The sequence below is a fragment of the Symphalangus syndactylus genome, chromosome 14 (assembly GCF_028878055.3).
Source record: "Symphalangus syndactylus isolate Jambi chromosome 14, NHGRI_mSymSyn1-v2.1_pri, whole genome shotgun sequence".
NCBI lineage: Eukaryota > Metazoa > Chordata > Mammalia > Primates > Hylobatidae > Symphalangus > Symphalangus syndactylus.
The window spans coordinates 36,569,576-36,596,759 of record NC_072436.2 but is presented as its reverse complement, the minus strand read 5'-3'; the positions used below and the strand labels follow the sequence as shown (position 1 = coordinate 36,596,759).

The window sequence follows — 27,184 nt, the reverse complement described above, 5'->3', positions numbered from 1 at the left end:
TGGGCAACAGAGCAAAAACTCCGTCTCAAAAAAAAAAAAAAAAAAGGCGCGGTGGCTCACGCCTGTCATCCCAGCACTTTGGGAGGCCGAGGCGGGCGAATCACGAGGTCAGGAGATCGAGACCATCCTGGCTAACACGGTGAAACCCCATCTCTACTAAAAATACAAAAAATTAGCCAGGCATGTTGGTGGGCGCCTGTAGTCCCAGCTACTCGGGAGGCTGAGGCAGGAGAATGGCGTGAACCCGGGAGGCGGAGCTTGCAGTGAGCCGAGATCGCGCCACTACACTCCAGCCTGGGGGACAGAGCAAGACTCCGTCTCAAAACCAAAAAAATTGGTGAAGTGCTTTCTTCTTTGTCATCCCATCTACAGTCTCATTGGTCCTCTAAGCATCCCCAAGATGACAGAAAAATAATAGATTTCATTCTCAGAGAAGCAGGCTCAGATGGGGAGGACTGGTTCAAGGGTCTGGTTTGGGGGCCATTGTGTTCTTGCATCCACACTCCCTGTCTATGTAGGGTTGGATCAAGTAGGGAAGGGAGAGGAAGGAGCCATCTTCCAGGGGTAGAGTCCTTTGGGTGATGGGCTTTTTAAGCAGCCCTAGGGGTAGAGACAGATGGGATTAACCAACCTGGGGACCTTCACACACAGATACCAGCTTTTAATCAAAAGCAGCTTTTACTGAGCTCCAGGTGGGGCTGGTCCAGCATGGCCAGTACAGCAGGCTGCCCTCGAGGGCCAGTCTGTGGCATGACAGGAAATGCAGGGGTGCACATGTTGGGGCTGCCCTTTGGCACTCACTGGGGTGGGTCAAGGGAGAGCAAACACCAAGGTCCTCTGAAGACCAGAATCGGCCAGTGCAGCCATTTGGCTTCTCCTTCAGGACCAGCTGGGTCAGTCCCCAGGCCCTGAGGCAGTGCCTGCATCCTGGGTCCGTGGGGCACTACTGCTGTCACTTCTCTGAGGGAGAAAAACGACCAGCAGCAAAATCAGGATGATGAGCAGGCCACCGACCACCACCAGCCCCACGCAGATCCGGTAACGGATGTTCTCCCGGCGCTTCTTCTGGGCCAGGTTCTTTGTAGTCTTGGTGAAGGTTGAGCTCTGCGGATACCCCCACACACAAAGTGGGAGTTAGCTGGCACCCCCTTGGCCTGGGAGCCAGCTCCTCCCAACCCCATCTCAGTAAGGCTTAGTCTCCTCCTGCATCCTCCTCATCTTGTCTACTTTCTTTCTTGGTGTTTGTTTTTTTTTTTTTTTTTTGAGAAGGAGTCTCTCCCTGTCACCCAGGCTGGAGTACAGTGGCACAATCTCAGCTCACTGCAACCTCCGCCTCCCGGGTTCAAGCAATTCTCCTGTCTCAGCCTCCCTAGTAGCTGGGACTACAGGCGCACACCACTGCGCCTGGCTAATTTTTGTATTTTTAGTTGAGGCAGGGTTTCACCATACTGGCTAGGGTGGTCTCAAACTCCTGACCTTGTGATCTGCCCGCCTCAGCCTCCCAAGGTGTTGGGATTACAGGCGTGAGCTACCGCGCCCGGCCTTGTCTGCTCTCTTTCTATACCACCTGCCGTGGAACCCTCCCAGCCTGACTCATCTCAAACACCGGTGTGGCCCTTGACTTTCAGCCCTAGTGTCTCATCCTCAGTTAACAATGCCAGTACTCAGGCTGGACACAGTGGCTCACGTTGGGAAGCCAAGGTGAGAGGATCTCTTAGATCTAGGAGTTCAAGACCAGCCTGGGCAACATGGTGAGACCTCATCTCTACAAAAAATAAAAAATTAGACAGGCATGGTGGTGCATGCTTATAGTCCTAGCTCCTCAGGAGGCTGAGGCAGGAGGATCACTTGAGCCTGGGAGGTAGAGGCTGCAGCAAATATGATTGTGCCACTGTACTAGCCTGGGTGACAGAGTGAAACTCTGTCTCAAAGTAAAAAAGAAACAAAAAACAATACCAGTCTTCTACCTTTAGGAAGGTCCACAGCTTCAAACCAAGGCCTTCTTATCTTGTGGGGTCTATCTGTTGCATGTCTAAGCTATGGGTGCCTGAGGAAACCCAGAGGCCCCACACTGGCCCTCAAGAAAGCCTCAGCCCCACCAAGGACCTGGAGATCCTGAATACAGCCCAAGAGAGACTTTCCCAATCCCCTCCCCTCCCCTCCATGCTCCCCCAGGCCTCACACCATATCCAGGAGTTGGTCTGAACGCTGCTCCAGTTCGGCCAGCTTCACACCACGCTCCAGGACCTTGCCGAAGTTGTTACGCATAATTTCTGTCACTTCGTTCGCCTGCTGCTGGCACCGCTCCAACTCTTTTCCTGCCTGGACACCAAGCCCGAGGTCAGGGCTGCATGAGGCCCCCACCTGGCCCTCATCTGCCCCTGAGATCTAGAAGCCTCCTTCTCCCCCTGTAGGTGGGTACAGCATGAGAGTAACAGCATCCTCCGTGTAAGGGTATGATGTGTGCAGAGTGAAGGTCTGGCCTTCGGGGTGAGTGCGGCACACCTTAGGTCTCACAGGCTCCTCCCCTTGCACATCAGGGCAGGGCCTAGGACCTAGGTAAGCCCTGGCTTCCAGCAGCTCAGCTTCCTCTAAGCTGTCCCAAGGTGGGATCTTCCCAGGACCCCACCCTCCCACAAAGCTGATTCTTTTCTCACCTGCTCCAGAATGGCCTCTACCCAATCAATGCACAGCTGCCCTAAGGCTTCCCACTGGCCTAAGAAGGCAGCAAAGAATGGGTAACCAAGCTACCTGGTTGGAACACACAGGGAGGAGACCTACCCTACAGGCTAGAAAGGTAATTTTGAAGCAGCACACATCATAGTCTCTGCCTAACCCCTCTATCCCCAAACTGAGAAGCTCAGATCTCCCTTCTTGGGCCTCTGACTGGTCAGGCCAGTTCTGCCTCTTGGCCTGATCCTGCTCCCTATATCACTCCCCCAACTTCCCTCTCTGCCTGGGAACCTCAGTGGTACCGGCCTCTGGCCTCCAGCCTTCCACTCAGCTGCGGTCCTCGCTGGGGTCCAACTTACAGAGATGAGACCAACTCTTGGATTTCCCAGCCTGGGCGGCAGCTTTGCCTAACAGAAAACACCAGCTCATTTCAGAGGACTGGGAAGGGAGGACTTGGATCCAAGCTGGGGAAGGTTGAAATGGCAGAGGAGACAGAAAGTCTGGGTCATGTGCAAGAAAGGCACTGGGCTTTGGGTGCACGTAACAGAGAGAGACCCCAGGCAGGAGGCCCTGGTATAAGCCAGAAGCCTAGGAGCAGGGACATTTCAGGGAGATGAATACCAGTGGATTAGCAAACCACAGAAACTCCTTCCTCTTAGCCTAGTTCCCCACAGCCCATCCCTGCTCCCTTCCCCTCCTTACAAGAAGGGCAAGCTTCTTTTCCTGCCAGCCCACGTCACCCATTGTCTACAATAGACATTTTGGCACTTGACTGAATTCCACTTAAAAGCAGAAAACTTAAGTGTTAGAAGAGATCTGGTGGTCACAGAGGGCCATCTCCCACTCAGCCAAGAATCCTCCTTCAGGATCCTTGCAGCTGCTTGGTACACAGCCTCCAAGAATTCCCAGTGCATGAGTCCTATCTCCCCAGCTGGACCACAGACTCCCAGAGGGAGGGCAGGGAGCAGTGCCCTGCCTTTGTCCACCACCATCCCACCGGGAGGCCAGCACAGTGCTGACCATTGCAAGCAAGGACTCAGTGAGTGGGCCAGTTACGATACAGCCTAACCAAAAGCAATTCTTATTCTCAAGAGATGTTCTCCCAGCATGTTTTTCTAGCCCTGCATGAGTTTCAAGGGGCAGGCATTTGAAACCCAAATAGGTCAATATTTACCCATGAGCTAGAAAAGCAACCTGCTTCAAGAGAGGTCAGGCAAACCACTGTAGGGGAGGGTGCGCTCACAGGCTGGAGGAAGCATTAAGCAGGAAACACAGAGGAACAACGAAGAGAGCAGGGAAACTGCACTCTCACCTTTTCTTGAGTCAACCATCATCACTATTATTACTACTATAGCATTCAACAAGGCTCCATCATTCAATCCTTTGAACTTCCCCACATTCAAATACTCCAAGGCAGGCTGGGCACAGTGGCTCACACCTGTAATCCCAGCACTTTGGGAGCCCGAGGCAGGCAGATCACTTGAGGCCAGGGGTTCGAGACCAGCCTGGCCAACACGGTGAAACCCTGTCTCTACTAAAAATATAAAAATTAGCCAGGCATGGTGGTGCATGCCTGTAATCCCAGCTACTTGGGAGGCTGAGGTGGGAGAATCACTTGAACCTGGGTGGCGGAGGTTGCAGTGAGCCGAGATCACACCACTGCACTCCAGGCTGGGCAACAGAGCAAGACTCCGTCTCAGCAAACAAAACAAAACAAAACAAAACAAAAAACAAAATTAAATAGTCCAAGGCAAAAACTTGAGAATGGATAAAGACTCGAAAATAAGAGTCACTGCTAGAGTCTGGGAAAATGCTGGATATTATCTTTTTATTTTCTATTCTAAATGCTACAGCTGTTGTTACCTTATTCTTCAATAAGAGGTGATATTTGGGTCACATTCTCCAAAGAGCTGGCTGTGCTTCCAGCTGTAATCTGGACCAGTCTCCCTCAATGCGAAGCCAGGCCTGCCTGGAGCCAAGATGGACCCAGGCCTAAAAGAACACATTCGCTCCAGGAAACACAGAGGCCTTAGACTCAAGTCTCGGGCCCTCCTCGGCCCCCACTCAACCAGAGGAAAAAGGACACTGACTATATACACAGGTCTCTGCTAGCACTGTGAGAAATAAAGCTCCAGGGACCCTGGAAGGAGGTAAGCAAGAGGACAAGGGCCACACTGCCTTATGCCACACTGTAACTCAGCATAATGTCTGCAGACAGCAGAGATGTGATAAACAGTTCCTGAATGAATGGTGCCTATATTTTTAAAGATGGGGTCTTGCTATGTTGCCCAGGATGGTCTTGAACTCCTGGGCTCAAGCAGTCCTCCCACCTCAGCTTCCCAAAGTGCTGGGATTATAGGCATGAGCCATCATGCCTGGCCTAACTGTGCCTATTCTTAAAGAGACCACTTTGCCCTGGGGAAAAGACACATGTAATACAATTAGAGAGGAGTAAAGAGTTACACTGTGGGATACAGATAGTAAGTGTCAGAGCTGCCACAGAGAGGGTGCCATGCGGGGGTGGGGGGTGACCCCTTGAAGGATGACATGGAGCAGGGACATTCTGGCACTGAGAGATAGGGATACACCCTGACAGTGAGGACCAGGCAGAGGATGCGAGGGACGGGGCAGGACAGAAGGCAGAAAAGGTCAGGTACAGAAGACTGGCTCCAAGCGATTGATAAAACTTAAGAGCTAGTGTGGGTTTTTGAGCCAAGGGTGACAGTGAAGAAGTGCTTCAGGATCATTCCTCTATTGGTGGTAGACAGGCACAGGTAGAAATAAGAAAATGGCAGAGAGGCCAGCCAGAGGGGTGGAGAAGTACATCAGCAAGACTGTGAGGAGATGGTCACCAGGCTGGAGATGGGTGACAAGCAGAGTGTGGAGAAAGGAAGAAGGGTAAGACAGGCATTTCTGAGACCTGAGGCCAGAAGCCTGCAGGGCTTGGAATTTTGAGCCAGGGCGAGAGAGGAGCAGTTGTGTAATTGCCAGAGAGTGGCAGTTACACAGGAAATGTTCTTGACAGACTGTTGCCCCCTATACAGAATATCCCCTCTATGACACTCAAACCTCTCAGGTTTTTCTGGGCTCAATCTCTTTGATTCCTCCTATCAAAACGCAGTTCTCAAAACCACACCATCTGGGCCAGGGACGGTGGCTCATGCCTGTAATCCCTGGACTTTGGGAGGCCAACGTGGGCGGATCACGCCTCTACCAAGAAATACAAAAATTAGCCGGGCGAAGTGGTGCCTGCCCGTAGTCCCAGCTACTCGGGAGGCTGAAGCAGGAGAATTGCTTGAACCTGGGAGGCAGAGGCTGCAGTGAGCCAAGATTGCGCCCAGCCTGGGCGAAGGAGTGAGACCCTGTCTCAAAAAAAAACAAAGAAACAAAACCAAAAAAAACCTCCCTATCCTAACTCTCCTTGTCTCTCCATCTCCTGTCTAGTATCCAAGAAACTCTGTTCTAACTGTCGTCAGATGAATGGGCGCAAGTACCGGTATAACACTGGCTCCCTAAATCAGCACTCAGCTCAGAGACTAGGAGCAGGGCTCTGCTTTGCACCCCTCTGTTGAAATCCTGCTTCTGCCACTCTCCAGCTGAGTGACTGAGACTGAGGATATGACCTTTCTGACCTCCACTTCCTCTTCTGTAAAGTGCTGATAATAATGACTTCTCTTATAATGTTAGCTAAGGATTATGTGACATATTGTAAATCAAAAGCTTAGCACAACGCCTGGCACATACTAAATGCTCAATAAGTAAGAGCTATTATATCGATGTGGCCCACACTTCCCTAGCTTCTTTTTTTTTTTTTTTAGCAGTCAGATCTCAAGAATTGTACAATATGGCCAGGTGTGGTGGCTCACGCCTGTAATCTCAGCACTTTGGGAAGCCAAGGCAGGTGGATCACAAGGTCAGGAGTCCGAGACCAGTCTGGCCAATATGGTGAAACCCTGTCTCTAATAAAAATACAAAAATTAGCCAGGCGTGGTGGCAGGCGCCTGTAATCCCAGCTACTCGGGAGGCTGAGGCAGGAGAATCGCTTAAACCTGAGAGGTGGAGGTTGCAGTGAACTAAGATAGGGCCACTGCACTCCAGCCTGGGCGACAGAGCGAGATTCTGTCTCAAAAAAAAAAAAAAAAAAAGAATTGTGTAATACACGTGGTCAATAAAACCTCTTCGTTTTACAAAATGCACAGCCAAGCAAGCTCTTCCCTATGGCAAACTTGTACACATAGTACACCTAATTGTTTCTAACCTGTAGCTCAGAACTTTATATGGGCCTTTGGTAACTAGCATCTAGTTTATTTTCTTTTTTTTTTTCTTTTTTTTTTTGAGACGGTGTCTCGCTCTGTCGCCCAGGCTGGAGTGCAGTGGCGCGATCTCCACTCACTGCAAGCTCAGCCTCCTGGGTTCACACCATTCTCCTGCCTCAGCCTCCCAAGTAGCTGGGACTACAGGCACCTGCCACCACGCCCAGCTAATTTTTTGTATTTTTAATAGAGACAGGGTTTCACCGTGTTAGCCAGGGTGGTCTCGAACTCCTGACCTCGTGATCCACCCGGCTCGGCCTCCCAAAGTGCTGGGATGACAGGCGTGAGCCACCGCGCCCGGCTGCATCTAGTTTATTTTCATCTGGCACTGCAGGCTGTTGAGGTTTTACATCTTGAGCAAGAATAACAGCCACGATCCAATGGGCACATACTCTGAGGTAGGCACTATGCTGCTTGCTGTTCATTTGCTCTGTCTCATTTAATCCTCACCCAACAACCCATTGAAGACCATATTATTAACCCAGTTATTTTGTTTGTTTGTTTGTTTTTGTATTGAGACAGCCTTACTCTGTCACCCAGGCTGGAGTGCAATGGTGCGATCTTAGCTCACTGCAACCTCCGCCTCCCGGGTTCAAGCGATTCTCCTGCCTCAACCTCCCGAGTAGTTGGGACTACAGGCATGTGCCACCACACCCAGCTATTTTTTTATATTTTTAGTAGAGATGGGGTTTCACCATGTTTGCCAGGCTGGTCTTGAACTCTTGAACTCGTGATCTGCCCGCCTTGGCCTCCCAAAGTGCTGGGATTACAGGTGTGAGCCACTGCACCTGGCCTTTTCCCAGTTTTATAGGAAACTTTGGCTCAGAGGTGTTAAATCACCTGTCCAAGATCACAGAGCCAGTGAGTAGAAGATCTGGGAGTTGAACCAGCACAGACTCCAGGCACCACATTCGTAACCCGTGTGCTAAATTAGATGCAGGTACAAGGAGGTCAGACACTTGAGCTGACTGACTAAAGAATCACCAAACCTTTTGATGCTACCAACTTAATTTGTGTGCATATGAGGGAGGCCCGTGGCTCAACACACACATTCTTTGGAGAGAGGATCATCTACAAGATTAATGAATTCAAGTAATTACTCATTCCATTTCCATCTTTCCCATCACTGCTTTGTTCCTGCTCTGTCCCCTATACTTGTCACCATGCTGGCATGAAGGACATTTCCAAGAAATCCTTGTTGGTTGAGTCATAGAGAAGAAAAGAAAAGTGAAAGGAAGAAGAAAGGAAGTGAAAGGGAGGGAAAGGGGATGGGTGGAAGGAAGGGAAAGAGCTAAAGGGGCAAGAGTGAAAGAAGAAACAGGAAGAGGCTAGGAGATGGATGGGTGGAGGAGCGACCTCCCCAGGCTCTCCTCCACAGACTGCCTCAAATGTACCTGTGACAATCCCCAGGTTTCCCAGTATCCTCCTCCCCCAATAAATTATCCTGCCTTCAGCCTTCACTTCAGGAACGTCTCCCGAAGAGCTAAGGGCCAGCTGAAGCCCACCCCTACCTCTGCCTGACCCCTTGCCCTGCACACCCTTAAGCGGGCTCTGGGCTCTGACCTATTCTCAGAGCCTTCCTCAGCTTCCTGGCCTGGCCTGGCCTCAGAGCTCAGTGCTACCTTCCTGCCCCACTTCCTCTTCCTGCCTCCAAGTTCCCTGGAGATGAGGCCATCCAGGCATTGACCCCTAGCCAGGCCATATCCATCACACCTCTGTCAGTTTCTCCAAGGCAAAATCTTAAAGCACCAAGTCTACTTCCTGCCCAGTCCACCTTCCCAGGAGCCCTAGGGAAAGGGAGAAACTGGCACCAGCTGTTCCTGACATCTTCGCCTTGGTGATGGCAAGTGAGGACAGAGGCCAGGATCTGCAGCAGGAGTGGGGATGACTCAACTCACGAATGTGTCACTAGGTAGAGGTTAGCAGGGAGTCAGGCCTGTGCCACACTTTGGTAACTTCGGTGGAACTTTCAGAGTAAACATCTCCCTTTCTCTTTCTCTAGGGGAGGAGTTCGCCCTCCAACACCCTGCCATGGGGCTGGAATGGCCTCTGCCACCCCCATCTGCTCAGGTTTCCAACTCCTGAGCCAGGCTTGGCTCCTCACAGCTGCGGAAAGGGTTGACGAGGTCGTTACATTTCCTACCACTTCTTAGCAGTGGGTTCTGAGTGCCAGGCGGGTCTCTGCCATCGTGTCTCCTTTAACCTCGCAAGGACCCAACAAGGCAGGTATTACTGACCCCACTTGACGGGTGCGGAAAAGAAGGCTCAGGGAGGTTAAGTGACTTGTCTCGGGTCACAGAGCTGGGATCCCAGCCCGGAGTCCGACTCCAAAGTCAGTGCTCTTAACCGCTTTGCTTCAGGAGAATGGGGAGCCCGAGCCCCGCTCTCTCTGCGCGGTGCAGCCAGGACGGGGCTCACGCATTTCCCTCCCAGGCGGCGCGCGGGGAGTGGAGGGTCCGCCCCGTCCTGCTCCGGCCGTGGTCACCGCCTCAGGTCTGACCCGCGTGGGCCCTAGGGGAGGCCCCCGCCCGCGGACTTTGGACTCCTCTCTCCCACCCCCGCCACTCGCCCTCTGCCCGTCGCAGGGCTGGCCGGCCCCGCTCGGGCCCTCACCATCGCTGCTGCCGCCGACGCCTCGCCCGCTCCCGGCTTCTCTGCCTGCGGAGCGGCCGCAGCGCCAGCTGCCCCGGAGGAAGCGCAGGGGCGGGGCGGGGCGGGCCGCCGAGCGAGGGCGGGGGGCGCGCCTTCCGCGAGCGGCGACCGAAACCAAGTCAAATCGAAAGCGGTGGGCCATAGCGACCTAGGTCCGTAGAGTCGCCTCCTCCCGGGCCCCAGGAGCTTGAATTCGGATGACACCTCAGCCTGGTGAACGGGCACACCTGGGGCCGGATCTGTGGAATGGGCACAGTGGAATGAGCCCTGGAGTCTTCTAGGTCGAGTTTAGCTGAAGAGGCATCATTCATTCACTCAACAAACACCCCATGAGTGCCACAGTCAGGCACCACACTAGGTCCTGGAGACGCCATGAACAAGCCAGGCAGAGTCTTTGTCACCTTGGTGAGTGCATCTCACCCAGAACCAAAAACAGGCACCCAAAAAGTTTTGAAACTAAAGACAAGTGGTGGTTGCACAACATTCTGAATACATGTCACTGATTTGTACACTTTAAAATAATAAACTGTGTGTTATGTGACTTTCACCTCTATTCAAAAAGAAAGCAGCCCCACATGGGCAAAGTACTAGCTTTGTATGTCTTTGTATGTATGTAGCCTTTCTGTATGTCTTTCCTCACCATGAGGGCAAGTGCAGCTCTGTGCTGGCATGCACCCGCCATGCACCTCCTCCTCAGTCAGAAGATGGGGGAGGCTGGTGTATCTGCTACCACTTCAGAGCCTTCCTGAGCCGAATCTACCCATCCTTTCCTCTCACTGCTGCAGAGAAACCACCAGCTACCTGTTCTCCACTACTATAAGCTGCCTCGGACATCTTAAAATAAGGTCCCTCTTTTTTTTTTTTTTTTTTTTTTTCAAGAGAGAGACAGGGTCTCACTGTGTTGACCAGGCTGGTCTCAAGCAGTTCTTCTGCCTCGGGCTTCCAAAGTGTTGGGATTACAGGTGTGAGCCACTGGGCCTGGTCCCTCAAATGAGGCCTCTCTTGACCAACAGCATTGAAAGTTTCCCTCTCTGGGACTGAGCCTCTGTGAATACAGAAGTCCCAGACCAAGAGGGTTTCACAGACCCTCACCCTCACCTTGGACAGCCTGGGTCCCAAGGCAGAAGCTTCACTTCAGTTCCTTACACCTTGAATCCAGGAGAGAGAGGATCAACATAGTTGTAGCAAAGACTACCCCAAGGCCAGGCATGGTGGCTCACACTTGTAATCCCAGCACTTTGGGAGGCCAAGGTGGTAGGATTGCTTGAGCCCAGGAGTTTGAGACCAGCCTGGGCAACACAGTGAGACCATGTATCTACTAAAAATACAAAAATTAGCCAGGTGTGGTAGCACACACCTGTGGTCCCAGCTACAAGGGAGGCTGTAGCAGGAAGATCTCTTAAGCCCAGGAGGTGGAGGTGGCAGTAAGCCATGATCACACCACTGCACTCCAGCCTGGGCAACAGAGTGGGATCCTATCTCTGAAAAAATAAAAATAAAAATATCACAAGGGTCTTTTCTGACCTTTCCTCCTCCCTCCCCAAATTTCAGAGCATGATTCTTCCAGAGCCTGACTTGCCAACCTAGTCCCAAATCCTGACTCTCAACCCTTCCCCTTCCTCCCGACAACAGGTTGTTTCCAATTCTGGAAAGCCTGTGGAGGAAACAGGAACAGAGATAGCAAGAACCCTCCCTGCAAACCAAGGCAGACTGGGCACTGGAAAAAGTGACAGTGATGGTGGAACCTGGTAGGGAGGAGGGGGGCCTGAAGACAGAACGGCTCATTGTGCACGGAGGGGAAGAAGGGCCATTGGCCCTGTCCTGTGACACTGACTGACTGACTGTGCCCAGCCATGGGATGCCGAGGAGAGATGCTTGCCCCCTCGGGACAACTGAGACCCAGAGGCCTTGCTAAGTCCCAGAAGACAAGGACAGAGAAAAGACAAATAGAACATGCAGAAGCACAAGGAAAGGAATAGCAGTCCATTTCCTCCACCCCTCGGCTCTAGACTACAGGGTCGTTGAAGACAGATGGCTCTGGTGGAAGAGGCAGGAGGCCTTCAACCAGCTCTTAAATGCTCTGTCCAGATAGGCTTCATGCCTCAGCTAACAATTCCAGAAGAAGAGTACTACAGGGCCATGGTAGGACCCAATGGGAACACTTAAAAATCTTGCATACCACCCCAAAATGCTATGAAGGTTTTGAACTTTCCATATGCCAAGACTCCCAGAAAATTCTTGTTCTTGAGACCTGTGACAATGAATGGAACCGGGAGGAATAAAGACGGGGGGCTCCATCTTTCTTCCCCAAACATATACTCTTTGCCCTTCCAACAACTTGGACCTCAGATGAGAGAATTTCAGCCAGAAGGTATCCTCGGGAAGAAAAGAAATAGAAAAGCCAAAGGCAAAATAGGAAGAGAGAAAGTGCCTCACACATATAGGGATACTGAAAGGTCTTTATTGCCAAGTGGCCACCAACAGTTTCCCAGCCACATGCTGGGCCCTCTAGGTCTCTCCAGCCCACTCTAAGGACCCAAAAAATGCAGCCACAGTCCATCTCTCTTTTTTCTCTCCTTCCAGGGGACCAAGGTACCTTCTGGGGCATACAACATGGCAGCAAGGCCTCGGGGAGAGGGGTAGGAGGATCGAGCAGCATTCTCTGTAGAGGAGGACAGGAAAGGAGACCCTCTTGGCACACATTTATGGAGGGTTGTCCCTGAAGAGAAGGGCAGGTGGGAGAGGTTCTCTGTTACTTAAGAGAAGGCACCGGTGGCAAAGAGCACAATGAAGAGGATGATGATAAAAACAATCACGCAGATAAGGACAATCATCTTCACGTTCTTCCACCAGAATTTCCGAGCCACCTTCTGCGATGTCGTCTTGAAGTGCTCAGACTGTTGGGGACAAGGCAGAGTGAGTGACCCAGTGGCTCCTCCCACTGGAACAAGAGTATAAGAGTACAAGTGCAGCCCACAGGCCATACTTTTTTTTTTTTTTTTTTTTTGAGATGGAGTCTCGCTCTGTCGCTCAGGCAGTGGCTCGATCTTGGCTCACTGCAGCCTCCACCTCCTGGGTTCAATTGATTCTCCTGCCTCAGCCTACTGAGTAGCTGGGATTACAGGTCCCCACCACCGCACCCAGCTAACTTTTGTATTTTTAGTACAGACGAGGTTTCTTTTTTTTTTTTTTTTTTTTTTTTTGAGACGGATTCTTGCTCTGTCACCCAGGCTGGAGTGCAGTGGCGCGATCTCGGCTCACTGCAAGCTCCGCCTCCCGGGTTCACGCCATTCTCCTGCCTCAGCCTCTCCGAGTAGCTGGGACTACAGGCGCCCGCCACCACGCCTGGCTAATTTTTTGTATTTTTGGTAGAGACGGGGTTTACACCGTGGTCTCGATCTCCTGACCTCGTGATCCGCCCGCCTCGGCCTCCCAAAGTGCTGGGATTACAAGCGTGAGCCACCGCGCCCGGCCTAGAGACAAGGTTTCACCATGTTGGCCCGGCTGCTCTTGAACTCCTGACCTCAAGTAATCCGCCCACCTGGGCCTCCCAAAGTGGTGGGATTACAGGCGTGAGCCACCGCGCCCAGCCTACAAGCCAGACATCTGTTTGTTTGCTTGTTTTTGTTTTTTTGAAACAGAATTTCACTCTGCTGCCCAGGCTGGAGTGCAGTGGCGTGATCTCAGCTCACTGCAACCTCCACCTTCCGGGTTCAAGTGATTCTTCTGCCTCAGCCTCCTGAGTAGCTGGGATTACAGGCATGCACCACCATGTCCAGCTAATTTTTGTATTTTTAGTAGAGATGGAGTTTCACCATGTTGGCCAGGCTGGTCTTGAACTCCTGACCTCAGGTGATCCACCCGCCTTGGCCTCCCAAAGTGCTGGGATTACAGGCGTAAGCCACCACACCTGGCCTTGTTTGTTTGTTTTTTGAGACAGTGTCTGGCTCTGTCACCCAGGCTGGAGTGCAGTGGCACAATCTCAGCTCACTGCAGCTTCCATCTCCAGGGCTCAAGCAATCCTCCCACCTCAGCCCCCCTAGTGCTGGGACTACAGGCACATGCCACCACGTTCAGCTCAAGCCATACATCTTAATACTGACACTGTAAGCTGAGGTAACAAACTGCTAAATAAAAGATGCTCTGGCCGGGTGCAGTGGCTCACGCCTGTAATCCCAGCACTTTGGGAGGCCGAGGCAGGTGGATCACCTGAGGTCAGTAGTTTGCGACCAGCCTGGCCAACATTGTGAAACCCCCTCTCTATTAAAAATACAAGAAAATTAGCCGGCTGTGGTGGCAGGCGCCTGTAATCCCAGCTACTTGGGAGGCTGAGGCAGGAGAATCGCTTGAACCTGGGAGACGGAGGTTGCAGTGAGCCGAGATTGCGCCATCGCACTCCAGCCTGGGTAACAGAGCGAGACTCTATTTCAAAAAAAAAAAAAAATGCTCTATCTGCCTACCTTGACAAATGTACCTTCCTAAAAATCTGGAAGGCCGGGTTGAAATTTAGAATTCTCAGGATCCTAGGAGGTCTCCACCTAGATATGACTAGGGGTCCCCTTTCTCTTCTTACCCCTGCACTGTCATGCACACTGAGGGGTCCTCGACACCTGCTTACACCCAAGGGTACAACACTGGCAGTACAATCTGCCCTTGGGAGGGCAGACCGTGGGACTGAGGGGTGCAGGCTCCAGGTGGGCACATCTCCCAGCTCCAGGACTCCTTGCCCCATCGGGACTGCTGAGGCTGGAGGAGGGACCAGGACAGTAGAGAGGGTTGGAAGTAAGGGAACTCCCCCTCCTCCACCCACTCTTCCCCATGCCCAGCAATTCGAGTTAGAGACACTAAATTTCCTGGGGCTTGTCCAGGCATGGTGGCTCAAGTCTGTAATCCCAGCACTTCGAGAGGCCAAGGCAGGTGGATCACCTGAGGTCAAGAGTTCGAGACCAGCCTGGCCAACATGACAAAACTTTGTCTCTACTAAAAATACAAAAAATTAGCCAGGTGTGGGGGTGCACACTGTAATCCCAGCTACTCAGGAGGCTGAGGCACGAGAATCGTTTGAACCTGGGAGGTGAAGGTTGCAGTGAGCCGAGATTGCACCACTGCACTCACTCTAACCTGGGCAACAGAGTGAGGCTCTATCTAAAAAAAAAAAAAAATTTCCGGGAGCCATGCTCCCCAAATTAAGCTACAATTAAGCTACAGAAACAGGCAATGAGCCCCAGGGAGACAAGGGAGCAATACCCAAGAGCCAAGAGTTCACACAGGACTCAGAAAGCCAGAGCCAGCCTCCCCGCTGAACACAGAACCTGAGGCTCCAGACTTTGCTCAATTTTGGAGTTACTTCCTCCCTGAAACAGCTGGCCTCAGCCCCTGGCTGGAGAGAGAGAAGAATGAGGTCTAGCAAGATGTGTGGGAGATATTATTTTGGCCTTCATCTAGCAGGGGACCCTGGGATCAAAGCATTTCACTGCTCTTTCTCCCTTCTTTTTAAAGCCAACTCAGCAAGACGCCAGCAATTTCCCACCCCTTGTCTAATAGCTCCTAGAGAAGGCTAGAGGCCACAGGGTGGGTTTCCTCAGAGCCAATATTTCTGCCCTGGGAAGGTCAGATCCAAATGATTGTCATGGGCAGGCTTCAAAGGGAAAACAAGTTTCCCAGTAGAGAAGCCTGAGAATGCATGGGCTGACTGAGCTATCGGTCTCAGAACATGCCACTATGGGCGAGCTGCCACCTCAAGCCCTAGTCATGGGATCCATTCCCTGGGATCCATAACAATCTGTGGAGCAGAGCAGATTCAGAAGTGGAGACTCAGCTCACATCAGCTCCCAAACCAGGTGAAAGGCAATAGAAATGTCAAACTTCTGGCCCTCCAGTCCATTTTGCCCCACCAAAAAGAAATTCCCTCTCTCCCTGTTTTCCTCCAGCCCCCATTGGGCTCCCTGTCTCACTGTGGCTTCCAGATCCTCTGTCTTGTTGCGGAGATGTTCCAAGTTTTCCCCTCGGGCCAGGATCCGCTCCACATTCTGGGTCATAATATTCTTAACTCCCTCCACCTCACTCTGCAGGTTCCGCACACGATCATTTCCTCCACCTTCACTGGCTTCCTCCTGCGCAGCAACACGGGGTTAATTAGACCAAGTGGTGGGGGAACTGGAGACTTGGCCTCAGAGGTCTAGGGAGGGTAAGACCTCAGGCAGACTTCAGCTTTTTGTAAAATGCTTTACAAAAAGCATCTTTGAAATGTTTACAAAGAGAATGTTTTCATGTATTACTTTTGTAATAAAAAATAAATGCATTTGTAAGCCCCAGAAGGTGAGATGCGATGCTAAACAGACTAGATCAAACTTCTTTTGGGGTTACTAGGGCCCCTGACAAGGAAAAGGAGCACATCACTAAATCCCTCCCCACTGCCTCCTTGCTCCCTAGAGAAGGCTGTAGAATACAGCAGGGCCAGCGTCTCACAATGTTCCCTTCCAGGGCAGAGCCCACCACTATTTACAATTCCCAGAGCCACCCCCCTTTCCTGATTTCTTGGGATCCTGGTTGAAAGTGTCTGTGCTGGCCAGCAGAACACCCTCACCCAGCCCCACCCATCTGCCCCTCTAAGCCAGCTGCTGGAGCACGGCCCTGGCCGCAATGCCATTGCTGTGACCCATAACAACAGGCAACCAAGTACCCTAGAAGGCGCCCGGAGCCGTTGAGCCACACACTTCTGCTTTCCCCACCACTGGGCACCACGTGCAGGCACCAAGCAACCGCCTGCTTATGCAGATATTAAATAAAAATACCCGCCTGGGCGTTGGGGGAAATGGAGGACTAGTCCTCCCTGGCTGATGTCTCATCTCGGAGGCTTCATGACAAGGTTTTTGAACAAGGAGAGAAAAATATTAAGTTCCTCCCTCCTTGACCTCCAAAAACAGGCCAGTGGCATGGGTCAGAACTAGATCATAACAGAGAACCAACTTCTGGTTCTCTTATAAACCCTTAGTTCTCTTCTCCATGTTAATGGAGAAAGGACACCCAAAGGACTCAGTGGACACACAAATCCTTTGTGTTTCTGTGTGGGGATAAAGTGAAAGGCCGGAGAGGAGAGCTCCTGCCGCTGGGCTGGAATCTGAACTGGGAACTGCCCAGGAGCTGCCTGGTGGTGTCACAACACCCGCCTCGGGCTCCCTGGAGGAGGAAAGCACAACAACTCTTTGCCTGGAATTCGGAGCCCCCATCGGCGCTGACACGGAAGCCTAGCTCCCCACCAGCACAGAGGTCAGGGGAGGGAGGGAGAAGGAGTAGAAACACCTGCTAGGACGGCTCAGAGCTATTTGCAGCCAAGTTGTCAAAGAAGAGAGGCCACAGCAGCACTGGCCCAGCCCTCTAACTTTGCCACCAACTCTCCTCCCCCCACACAGCCAACCCCCAGTCCCGAGCCCCCTCTGGCTCCTCTTTAAACCAGCCCTTTCCTAGTTCCCAGTTCGCTCACCATGTCTCAGAGCAGCCCAGGCCAGTCAGCAGGTGAATTCGCCTAGTCGGCTTCCTCCCAGGGTGGCCCTCGGCTCACTTCCTGCTTGCTCCAACTTTCAGCCTGCCCCCGCCCACCTCGCATCTCGAGTCGCTCCAGCCACACCTAACTCAGGTTTCCTCAGGTAGGCGGGCACTCTTCACTGTCCTCCCAGTGGCTTCCCAAACGAGAGCTTAAACTTAAAGTAATAGGGCTCTCAGAAGCCAAAGGTCTTCTAACTTGTCAGGAATTAGAAAAGAAAGATCAAGCAGCCCTCCGAGGTTTCCTGAGGCTGGACCTCCTGATCTAGAAAGCGCAGCCATCTCCATTTTTTTTTTTTTTTTTTTTTTTTTTTTTTTAAATAGAGACGAAGTCTCACCATGTTGCCCAGGCTGGTCTCAAACTCCTGGGCTCAGGCGATCCTCCCACCTCAACCTCCCAAAGTCCTAGGAGCCGTGATGCCCCACCAGCCATCTCCTTTTAATGTCTTCAATATCTGACTCCAGTTTCTAGAGACTGAGATCAACCATGCCAGGCCTAGCTCACAGGGAAACAAAATGCTGTTATGAAAATATATTGCTGGATAACACTTGTTCCCAGGTCCCTGGGTGGCAGAAAGCACTAAAACCCCTGAAGTCTGGAATACTGTGATCCTGGGCTCTGATTCAGAAAGCTCTGGGTTACAAGTTACAGGCCCCTCAGGGAACCTTTTCACCTCTGTGGAGTTTGCAGGTGCTGATGCTTAGCTCAGAGGGTGCTGGTAAGAAGCAAAAAGAGGCCGGGCGTGGTGGCTCACGCCTGTAATCCCAGCACTTTGGGAGGCCAAGGTGGGCAGATCACAAGGTCAGGAGTTAACGACCAGCCTGGCCAACATGGGGAAACCCTGTCTCTACTAAATATACAAAATAATAGCCAGGCATGGTGGCAGTTGCCTATAATCCCAGCTACTCAGGAGGCTGAGGCAGGAGAATTGCTTGAACCCGGGAGACAGAGATTGCAGTTAGCTGAGATCATGCCATTGCACTCCAGCCTGGGTGACAAGAGCAAGACCCTGCCTCAAAAAAAAAAAAAAAAAAAAAAAAAAAGAAGCAAAAAGATAGCATGTGCAGTGCAATGCCACTAGCACAGTGTCTATAATGATGGCTCACCAAAACCCTCCTTCCCTTCCAGAGTTCAGCAATTTTGCATTTCCCTTTAGGGGCTACCGCAGAGGTAATTGATCCCAGTCAGTGATGAGAGGACTGCCCCAGTGGACCAGAGCAGGGGGCCCAAGGCAAAGGAGTTTTCCACTAAACTGGCTCCAGGCCAGAGAAAATCTGTTCTTTGACAGTGTTTATCAAGACAGAAGAACAATAACAGGGACATTCAGAAGGGAACTAACATTCTTGACCCATTCCAGAAGAAATCAGTTCCAAGGAGGAAATGTCAGCTTCTCCAACAAACACTTTTTTTTGTTTATTTTGTTTTATTTTCTTGAGATAGTCTCCCTCTGTCACTCAGGCTAGAGTCCAGTGGCATGATCGTAGCACACTGCAGCCTTGAACTCCTGGGCTACAGCGATCATCCTGCCTCAGCATCCCCAGTAACTGAAACTACAGGTGCGAACCACCATGTCTGGCTAATGTATTTTAAAACTTTTTAGCCGGGCGCGGTGGCTCACGCCTGTAATCCCAACACTTTGGGAGGCCGAGGCGGGCGGATCACGAGGTCAGGAGATCGAGACCATCCTGGCTAACACGGTGAAACCCCGTCTCTACTAAAAAAATACAAAAAATTAGCCGGGCGAGGTGGCGGGCGCCTGTAGTCCCAGCTACACGGGAGGCTGAGGCAGGAGAATGGCGTGAACCCCGGGGGGCGGAGCCTGCAGTGAGCCGAGATCGCGCCACTGCACTCCAGCCTGGGTGAAAGAGCGAGACTCCGTCTCAAAAAAAAAAAAAATAAATAAATAAATAAATAAAACTTTTTGTAGAGATGGGGGGTCTTACCATGTTGCCCAGGCTGGTCTCAAACTCCTGTTCTCAAGTAATCCTCCCTCCTTGGCTTCCCAAAGTGTTGGGATCATAGGTGTGAGCCACCACATCCAGACACAAATAATTTTTTTTCTTTTTGAGATGTTTATCTCTTGTTGCCCAGGCTGGAGTGCAATGACGCTATCTCGGCTCACTGCAGCCTCTGCCTCCCAGGTTCAAGCGATTCTCCTGCTTCAGCCTCCCTAGTAGCTGGGACTACAGGTGCATGCCACCAGGCACGGCTAATTTTTTTGTATTTTTAGTAGAGACAGGGTCTTACCATGTTAGTCAGGGTGGTCTCGAACTCCTGACCTCTCAGGTGATCCGCCCGCCTCGGCCTCCCAAAGTGCTGGGATTACAGGCATGAGCCACCGCACCCGGCCACAAATGCCTTTTTAAAAGCTTTAAATAAACTTCGGACCCATGTAGCTTTTTTTTTTTTTTAGAGGCAGGGTCCCACTCTGTCATCCAGGCTAGAGTGCAGTGCAGTGTGTTCAAGCTCACTGCAGCCTTGAACTCCTGGGCTCAAGCAGTCTTCCCACCTCATCCTCCCCAGTTAGCTGGGACTACAGGCAAGGGCCACCACGTCCAGTTAATTTTTTTTTTTTGGAGACAGTGTCTTGCTGTGTTGCCCAAACTGGTCTCAAACTCCAAACCTCAACCGATTCTCTCACCTCAGCCTCCCAAAGCGCCGGGATTATAGGCATAACACACTACGCTCAGCAAATATTATATATAAGCCTGGGCAACATATCAAGACGCTGTCTCTATAAAAAAAAAAAAAAACTGTTGGACACAGTGGCTCATACCTGTAATCCCAGCCCTTTGGGAGGCCGAGGCGGTGGATCACCTGAGATCAGAAGTTTGAGACCAGCCCGATCAACATGTCGAAACCCCATCTCTACTAAAAAATACAAAAACTATCTGGGTATGGTGGTGGGCACCTGTAATCCCAACTACTGGGAAGGCTGAGGCAGGAGAATTGCTTGAACCTTGGAGGCAGAGGTTGCAGTAAGCCGAGATCACACCCTTGCAATTCAGCCTGGGCGACAGAGAGAGACTCTGTCTCAAATAATGATAATAATAATAATAACAATAATAATTTTAAAAAATAAAGTAAAATAAAAAAATAAAATCGGCTGGGCACGGTGGCTCACACCTGTAATCCCAGCACTTTGGGAGGCCGAGACGGGCAGATCACCTGAGGTCAGGAGTTCGAGGTCAGCCTGACCAACATGGAGAAACCCCGTCTCTACTAAAAATACAAAAATCAGCCAGGCATGGTGGCGCATGCCTGTAATCCCAGCTACTCGGGAGGCTGAGGCAGGAGAACTGCTTGAACCCGGGAGGCAGAGGCTGCAGTAAGCCAATATCACACCATTGCACTCCAGCCTGGGCAACAAGAGTGAGACTCTATCTCAAAATAATAATAATAATAATAAATAAATAATAAAATAAAATTAGCCAGGCATGGTGGTGCATGTCCATAGTCCTAGCTGCTTGGAGAGCTAGCACAGAAGGATCACTTGGGCCAGGGCTGTGAGACATCAGTGAGCTATGATAGTGCCACTGCACTCCAGCATGGGAGACAGAGCTAGACCCTGTCACTAATAATGATAATAATAATTTTATATATTGATTATGTGGTGAAATAATGTTTGGATATATTGAGTTAAATAAAAGATTAATAAAATAAATAAAATTAATTTCGGCTGGGGATGGTGGCTCACACCTGTAATCCCAGCACTTTGAGAGGCTGAGGCAGGCCGATCATGAGGTCAGGAGATTGAGACCAGCCTGGCCAACATGGTGAAACTCCGTCTCTACTAAAAATACAAAAATTAGCTGGACGTGGTGGCGCTTGCCTGTAATCCCAGCTACTTGGGAGGCTGAGGCAAGAGAATCACTTGAACCAGGGAAGCAGAGGTTGCAGTGAGCCGAGATTGCGCCACTGCACTCCAGCCTGAGCAACAGAGTGAGACTGTCTCCAAAATAATAATAATAATAATTTCACCTGTTTATTTTTTAAAATTTATTTTTTTTTATTTATTTATTTTTTGAGACAGGGTCTCACTGTCACCCAGGCTGGAGTACAGTGGCACAATCATAGTTCATTGTAACCTCAAATTCCTGGTTTCAAGCAATCCCCCTGCCTCAGCCTCCCAAAGTGTTAGCATTACAGGCATGAGCCACTGCATCCAGCCCTGTTTCTCTTACTTTTAAAATTTGGCCAGTAGAAAAATGTAAATTATGTGATTAGTAAAAAATGTTAAAATACATATTATAATGTGGCTTATCACTGGGCATGGTGGCTGATCCATACCTTAATATTTACATGACCTGGGACAAACTTGCATAACAACTCTAAGCCTCAGTTACCTCATCATCTGTGCTTAGCACTCAAAAAACTCAGTAGACCAGGTGCGGTGGCTCACACCTGTAATCCCAGCACTTTGGGAGGCTGAGGTGAGAGGATTGCTTGAGTCTGGGATTTCAAGACCAGCCTGAGCAACATAGTGAGACCCTGTCTTTTTCTTTTTTCTTTTTCTTTTCTTTGAGAAGGAGTTTTGCTCTTGTTGCCCAGGCTGGAGTGCAGTGGCTCAATCTTGGCTCACTGCAACCTCTGCCTCCTGGGTTCAAGTGATTCTTCTGCCTCAGCCTCCCAAGTAGCTGGGAATACAGGCGCATGCGCCACCACGCTCAGCTAATTTTTGTATTTTTAGTAGAGATGGGGTTTCACTATGTTGGGCAGGCTGGTCTCGAACTCCTGACTTCAAGTGATCTGCCCACCTCGGCCTCCCAAAGTGCTGGGATTACAGGCGTAAGCCACCGCCCCAGCCTGAAACATAATGTATATATATATTCAGTGAAGTGACTTTGTAAGGAAAAACTGCTGAACTGCTAGGTTGTAGGAGTTGTAGCCCAAGAAGCAATGGGCCAAATCTTGGTTTATCTTGGTCATGCCTCTCATATATACCTCCTCCTTTCCATGCCAGCCCCTTCCTCCTAGTTAATGCCAGCATAATCTCTTCCCTGAACAATTCCAATCCCCTCTAAACTCACCTTTCTTTTCTCATCTACTCCTCTGTGGCTGATTGCTATCTTCCCAAAATGGATATTTAAATATGCTCCACCCTGCCTCCAGAGTAAAGCCCCAACTTCTAGCAATTCCCTGTGTGATCAAAAGACTAAGGTGACATCTGACCTCCTACTCTTCTACACTACTACCCCTGGCTGTGCAGTTTTGGGCAAGTCACTTCATTTGCAAAATGGGATTAAGAATAGGCTGGGTGCAGTGGTTCATACCTGTAATCCCAGTACTTTGGGAGGCTGCAGCGGGTGGATCACTTGAGACCAGCCTGGCCAATACCGCATAACCCCATCTCTACTGAAAATGTAAAGATTAGCTAGGCATGGTGACCACACTTGTAGTCCCAGCTACTTCGGGAGGCTGAGGTGGGAGGATTGCTTGAGCCTTGGAGGCGGAGGCTGCAGTGAGCTGAGATCGTGCCCTACTGCACTCCAACCTGGGTCACAGAGCCAGAGCCAGACCCCATCTCAAAAAAAAAAAAAAAAAAAAAAAAAAGGCGCGGCACAGTGGCTCACGCCTGTAATCCCAGCACTTTGGGAGGCCAAGGCAGGTGGATCACCTGAGGTCAGGAGTTCAAGACCAGCCTAGCCAACATGGTGAAACCTTGTCTCTACTAAATACAAAAAATTAGCTGGGCGTGGTGGCATATTCCTCTAATCCCAGCTACTTGGGAGGCTGAGGCAGGAGAGTCGCTTAAACCGGGGAGGTGAAGGTTGCAGTGAGCCAAGATTGTGCCATTGCACTCCAGCCTGGGCAACAAGAGCAAAACTCCATCAAAAAAAAAAAAGAAAGAAAGAAAGAAAGAAAAGAGAAAAAGGAGACTAATGGAGAAAACTGAATGAGAAACTAAGAGAAAGGGAATATTACCACCTGAAAAGGCAACCAAACAAACTTTCAGGTACATAACCCTTGGCATATATCCCAGTCTTCTGATTTATGCCCCAGGTGGGCAGTTTACTCCTATATCTCAGAGGGAAAAGGCTGGAGAACAAGGAAAAGGTACATTCAGGAGGCTCAACTGAACCTGATTCCTGAAGGATCATGAAGTTCTCACCACTGCCAAGGTTCATTTCTGTCTCCAAACCTTCTCTCTGTAGCCTGTTATGCTGCTGGCCATCCCACCTGTCTCCTAATGTGCCCTTTTCCTCTCTGAATGTGCCCCTGGAACCCAGAGATTCTGCCCTTGGCCATCTTTCTTTTTCTTTTCTTTTCTTTTTTTTTGAGACAGAGTCTCGCTCTGTCACCCAGGTTGGAGGGCAGTGGCACTATCTTGGCTCACTGCCACCTCCGCCTCCCGAGTTCAAGCGATTCTCCTGCCTCAGCTTCCTGAATAGCTGGGACTACAGGCATGTGCCACTGCGCCCGACTAATTTTTTATATTTTTAGTAGAGACAGGGTTTCACCGTGTTAGCCAGGATGGTCTTGATCTCCTGACCTTGCGATCCGCCCGCCTCGGCCTCCCAAAGTGCTGTGATTACAGGCATGAGCCACTGTGCCCGGCCCGTTGGCAATCTTTCTTCCGACTTCTGAAGAGAACCACTCCGTTTTAGAGCAGTGTTTCTCAGTGGGGTGATTTTGCCTTTCAGGGGTCATTCCACAATGTCTGGAGACATTTTTGGTTGTTATAGCTGGGGGCAGGGGTGCTACTAGTATCTGGTGGGTCGAGGCCAAGGATGTTGCTAAAATATCCTACAATGCAAAGGACACCCTCTCACAAGAAAGAATCTGGACCAAAATGGCAATTGTTTTGAGGCTGAGAAAACCCTTGTCTCCCTATAGGGAAGTGCAGTGCCACTACGGCTTCAATAGCCATTTATGGAAAATCCCCAAATTTATTATCTCCAGCCTGGGCCTCTCCCTCAACTACCAATGCTGCCTCTCCAATGCCCTGGACAGTTCACAGACACCTCCAGCACCCAAACCAAACCCTTTATCTTTTCTCCATGTTCCTCCTCCTGGATGGGACTCCCATTCTACCCATTTCTCAAGCTAGGAACCACAAAGCATCCTCCACATGCAAGGTCATCACCAAGCCTTAGTTCATAGTTTTTTTAAAAAATTTTTTACAAGGGCACAAAAATCAGGCAACTGGTTCATTCTTGGTCATGCTTCTCATATCCACCACCTCCTTGGTCCACCAGCTCTTGCCTCCTGGTTAATGCCAGCAGCATGATCTCTTCCCTGGACAATTCCAATCCCCTCTAAATTCACCTTTCTTTTCCCATCTACCCCTCTGTGGTTGATTGCTATCTTCCAGAAATACATATTGTATGCTCCACCCTGCCTCCAGGATAAAGCCCAAACTTTTTAGCATGGCATTCCAAGACTGTTCTCAACCTGCTTTTCTGAACTTCTCTCCCATTAGATTCACCTCCCAGCCCTCCAGTCAACCAAATTACATGTCCTTTCTCAAACATCGTACACCATCCACCTTCTATATCTTTCCCTAAGGCCTTCAGTCATCACTGCTTATGACAATTCTATTCACATTTAAGACATAGCCTCCATGAGGCTTTAGAGATTTCCCCACTGAAGCTAACTTGTTCCTGTTCTGATCTCCATCACATTTTATTTCTTTTAAAGAATCTTTCACATACTTTGTCATACATATTTGACCCCCTCCAACACTCTAAGTCCTATAAAGGCAGGGAGGGACTGAGTCCTCACTTTGGTACCCTTTGTAGTATATGACATATGTCCTAGACATGTAGGCAACTCACTAAAGGTTTCAGATATTGAACTGAGAAGTCTGAAAGAAGGCTTCTTTCTCCACAGTACAGAGAAAGTTGATTTTTGTTGAAAAAGATTTATAAACAAATTTCTTTCCTAAACTTTGGCCTGTTTTATGGATAGATGAATGTTAAATATCACAAATCTTTGTATATTGGTCCTGAAAGGAAAAACTGGAGGTACTGAGTTAGCAAGCTCATTTATTAGCTGTATTTTTCTTTTCTTTTTTGAGACAGAGTCTCACTCTGTTGCCCAGGCTGGAGTGCAGTGGCACAATCTCAGCTCCCTGCAACCTCCACCTCCCAGGTTCAAGCAATTCTCTACTTCAGCCTCCCAAGTAGCTGGGATTACATGCGCCTGCCACCACGCCTGGCTAATTTTTGTATTTTTAGTAGAGACGGGGTTTCATCATCTTGGCCAGGCTGGTCTTGAACTCCTGACCTCGTGATCCACCCACCTCGGCCTCCCTAAATGCTGGGATTACAAGCGTGAGCCACCGCGCCCGGCTATTAGCTGTATGTTTCCTACACAGAATACTCTTGTTCACCCAAGACTATTAAGAACTTTTGATTTCCAGCTGGGCGAGGTGGCTCATGCCTGTAATCACATCACTTTGGGAGGCCAAGGCAGGAGGATGCCTTGAGGCCAGGAGTTCCAGATAAGTCTGGCCAACATAATGAGACCCCACCTGTACAAAATATTTATTATTTTGTTTTATTTTATTTTATTTTTGAAGCAGAGTCTCATTCTGTCGCCAGGCTGGAATGCAGTGGCGTGATCTCGGCTCACTGCAACCCCCACCTCCAGGGTTTAAGCAATTCTTCAGCCTCAGCCTCCCGAGTAGCTGGAACTACAAGCACCTGCCACCACGCCCAGCTAATTTTTGTATTTTTTAGTAGAGACGGGGTTTCATTATGTTGGCCAGGATGGTCTCGATCTCTTGACCTCATGATCTGCCTGCCTCGACCTCCCAAAGTGCTGAGATTGCAGGCGTGAGCCACTGCGCCTGGCTGATTTTATTTTAATTTAATTTAATTTTATCTTATTTTATTTTAGAGATGGAGTCTCACTCTGTCGCCCAGGCTGGAGTGCAGTGGCACAATCTCAGCTCAGTGCAACCTCCACCTCCTGGGTTTAAGCAGTTCTTCTGCCTCAGCCTCCCAAGTAACTGGAATTACAGGCATGCACAACCATGCCTGGCTAATTTTTGTATTTTTAGTAGAGATGGGGTTTCACCATGTTGGCCAGACTGGTCTTGAACTCCTGACCTCAGATGATCCACCTGCCTTGGCCTCCCGAAGTGCTGGGATTACAGTGTGAGCCACCGGGTCTGGTCAAAATATTTTTTAAATTAAAAAAAAGTTTGAAAAGAACGTGATTTCCCTCTCTCCTTTCAAAACTGCACTCATCCTTCAAAGCCCAAGTGAGACTGGGAAACCCTGTCTCAAAAAAAGCTTTCCTGATTTCTCTAGTGTAATTCATTTTCTTCCTCAATGCTCCCATTGCACTCATTTAATAGTATTTATGACTTTCTACATTCTGTTACTGTTATTACTATCCTATTATTTCTAAATTCTTTTATTATTATCATGTTTCCTTACCATTTAACTCCTAGAAGACAGAGGCTACAATTGAGTCATTTTCCCCTCTCTGTAACTTTTTCAGTCCTTAGCACATAACAGACCATAAATGCCGAACTTAATGGAAGCATTAATATTGAGCAGTCCTAGAAGAGTTGATACAAATTTCCTAAGCCAAAGTGAATTTGTTTGGGCCAGTATTTGACAGTGGATTAAGAAATACATCTCAGACTGGGAGCAATGACTCATGCCTATAATCCCAGCACTTTGGGAGGCCAAGGTGGGAGGATCACATGTGTTCAAGAGTTTGAGACCAGCTTGGGCAACATAGTGAGACCTTGCCTCTCCAAAATATAAGAAATTAGCCAGGTATGGGGGTGCACGCCTAGTCCTAGCTCCTCAGGAGGCTGAGGCGAGGAGATCGCTTGAACCTAGGATGTCAAGGCTGCAGTCAGCTGTGATCATGCCACTCAGCCTGGGTGACAGAGTGAGAACCTGTCTCAAAAAAAAAAAAAAAAAAAAAAAAAGCCAGGCGTGGTGGCAGGTGCCTGTAGTCTCAGCTGCTTGGGAGGCTGAGGCAGGAGGATCACTAGAGCCCAGGAGTTCTGGGCTATAGTGTGCTATGCCCATCAGGT

The 27,184-nt window shown here is 50.0% G+C and overlaps 2 protein-coding genes across 2 annotated transcripts; both read right to left on the bottom strand.

The window, feature by feature from the left end:
- Nucleotides 1-659: 659 nt before the first annotated feature.
- Nucleotides 660-9,709, bottom strand: VAMP5 (vesicle associated membrane protein 5). The gene is made up of 3 exons (XM_055243588.2): nt 9,600-9,709; nt 2,185-2,322; nt 660-1,104 (listed from the first exon to the last, which is right to left on the bottom strand). Exons 1-3 carry the CDS (start codon nt 9,600-9,602, stop codon nt 895-897), a joined length of 351 nt encoding a protein of 116 aa, XP_055099563.1. The 5' UTR covers nt 9,603-9,709; the 3' UTR covers nt 660-894.
- Nucleotides 9,710-12,079: 2,370 nt separating this feature from the next.
- On the bottom strand, nt 12,080-17,277 carry VAMP8 (vesicle associated membrane protein 8). Its single transcript, XM_055243589.1, has 3 exons — nt 17,122-17,277; nt 15,593-15,751; nt 12,080-12,535 (listed from the first exon to the last, which is right to left on the bottom strand). Exons 1-3 carry the CDS (start codon nt 17,122-17,124, stop codon nt 12,395-12,397), a joined length of 303 nt encoding a protein of 100 aa, XP_055099564.1. The 5' UTR covers nt 17,125-17,277; the 3' UTR covers nt 12,080-12,394.
- Nucleotides 17,278-27,184: the final 9,907 nt, after the last annotated feature.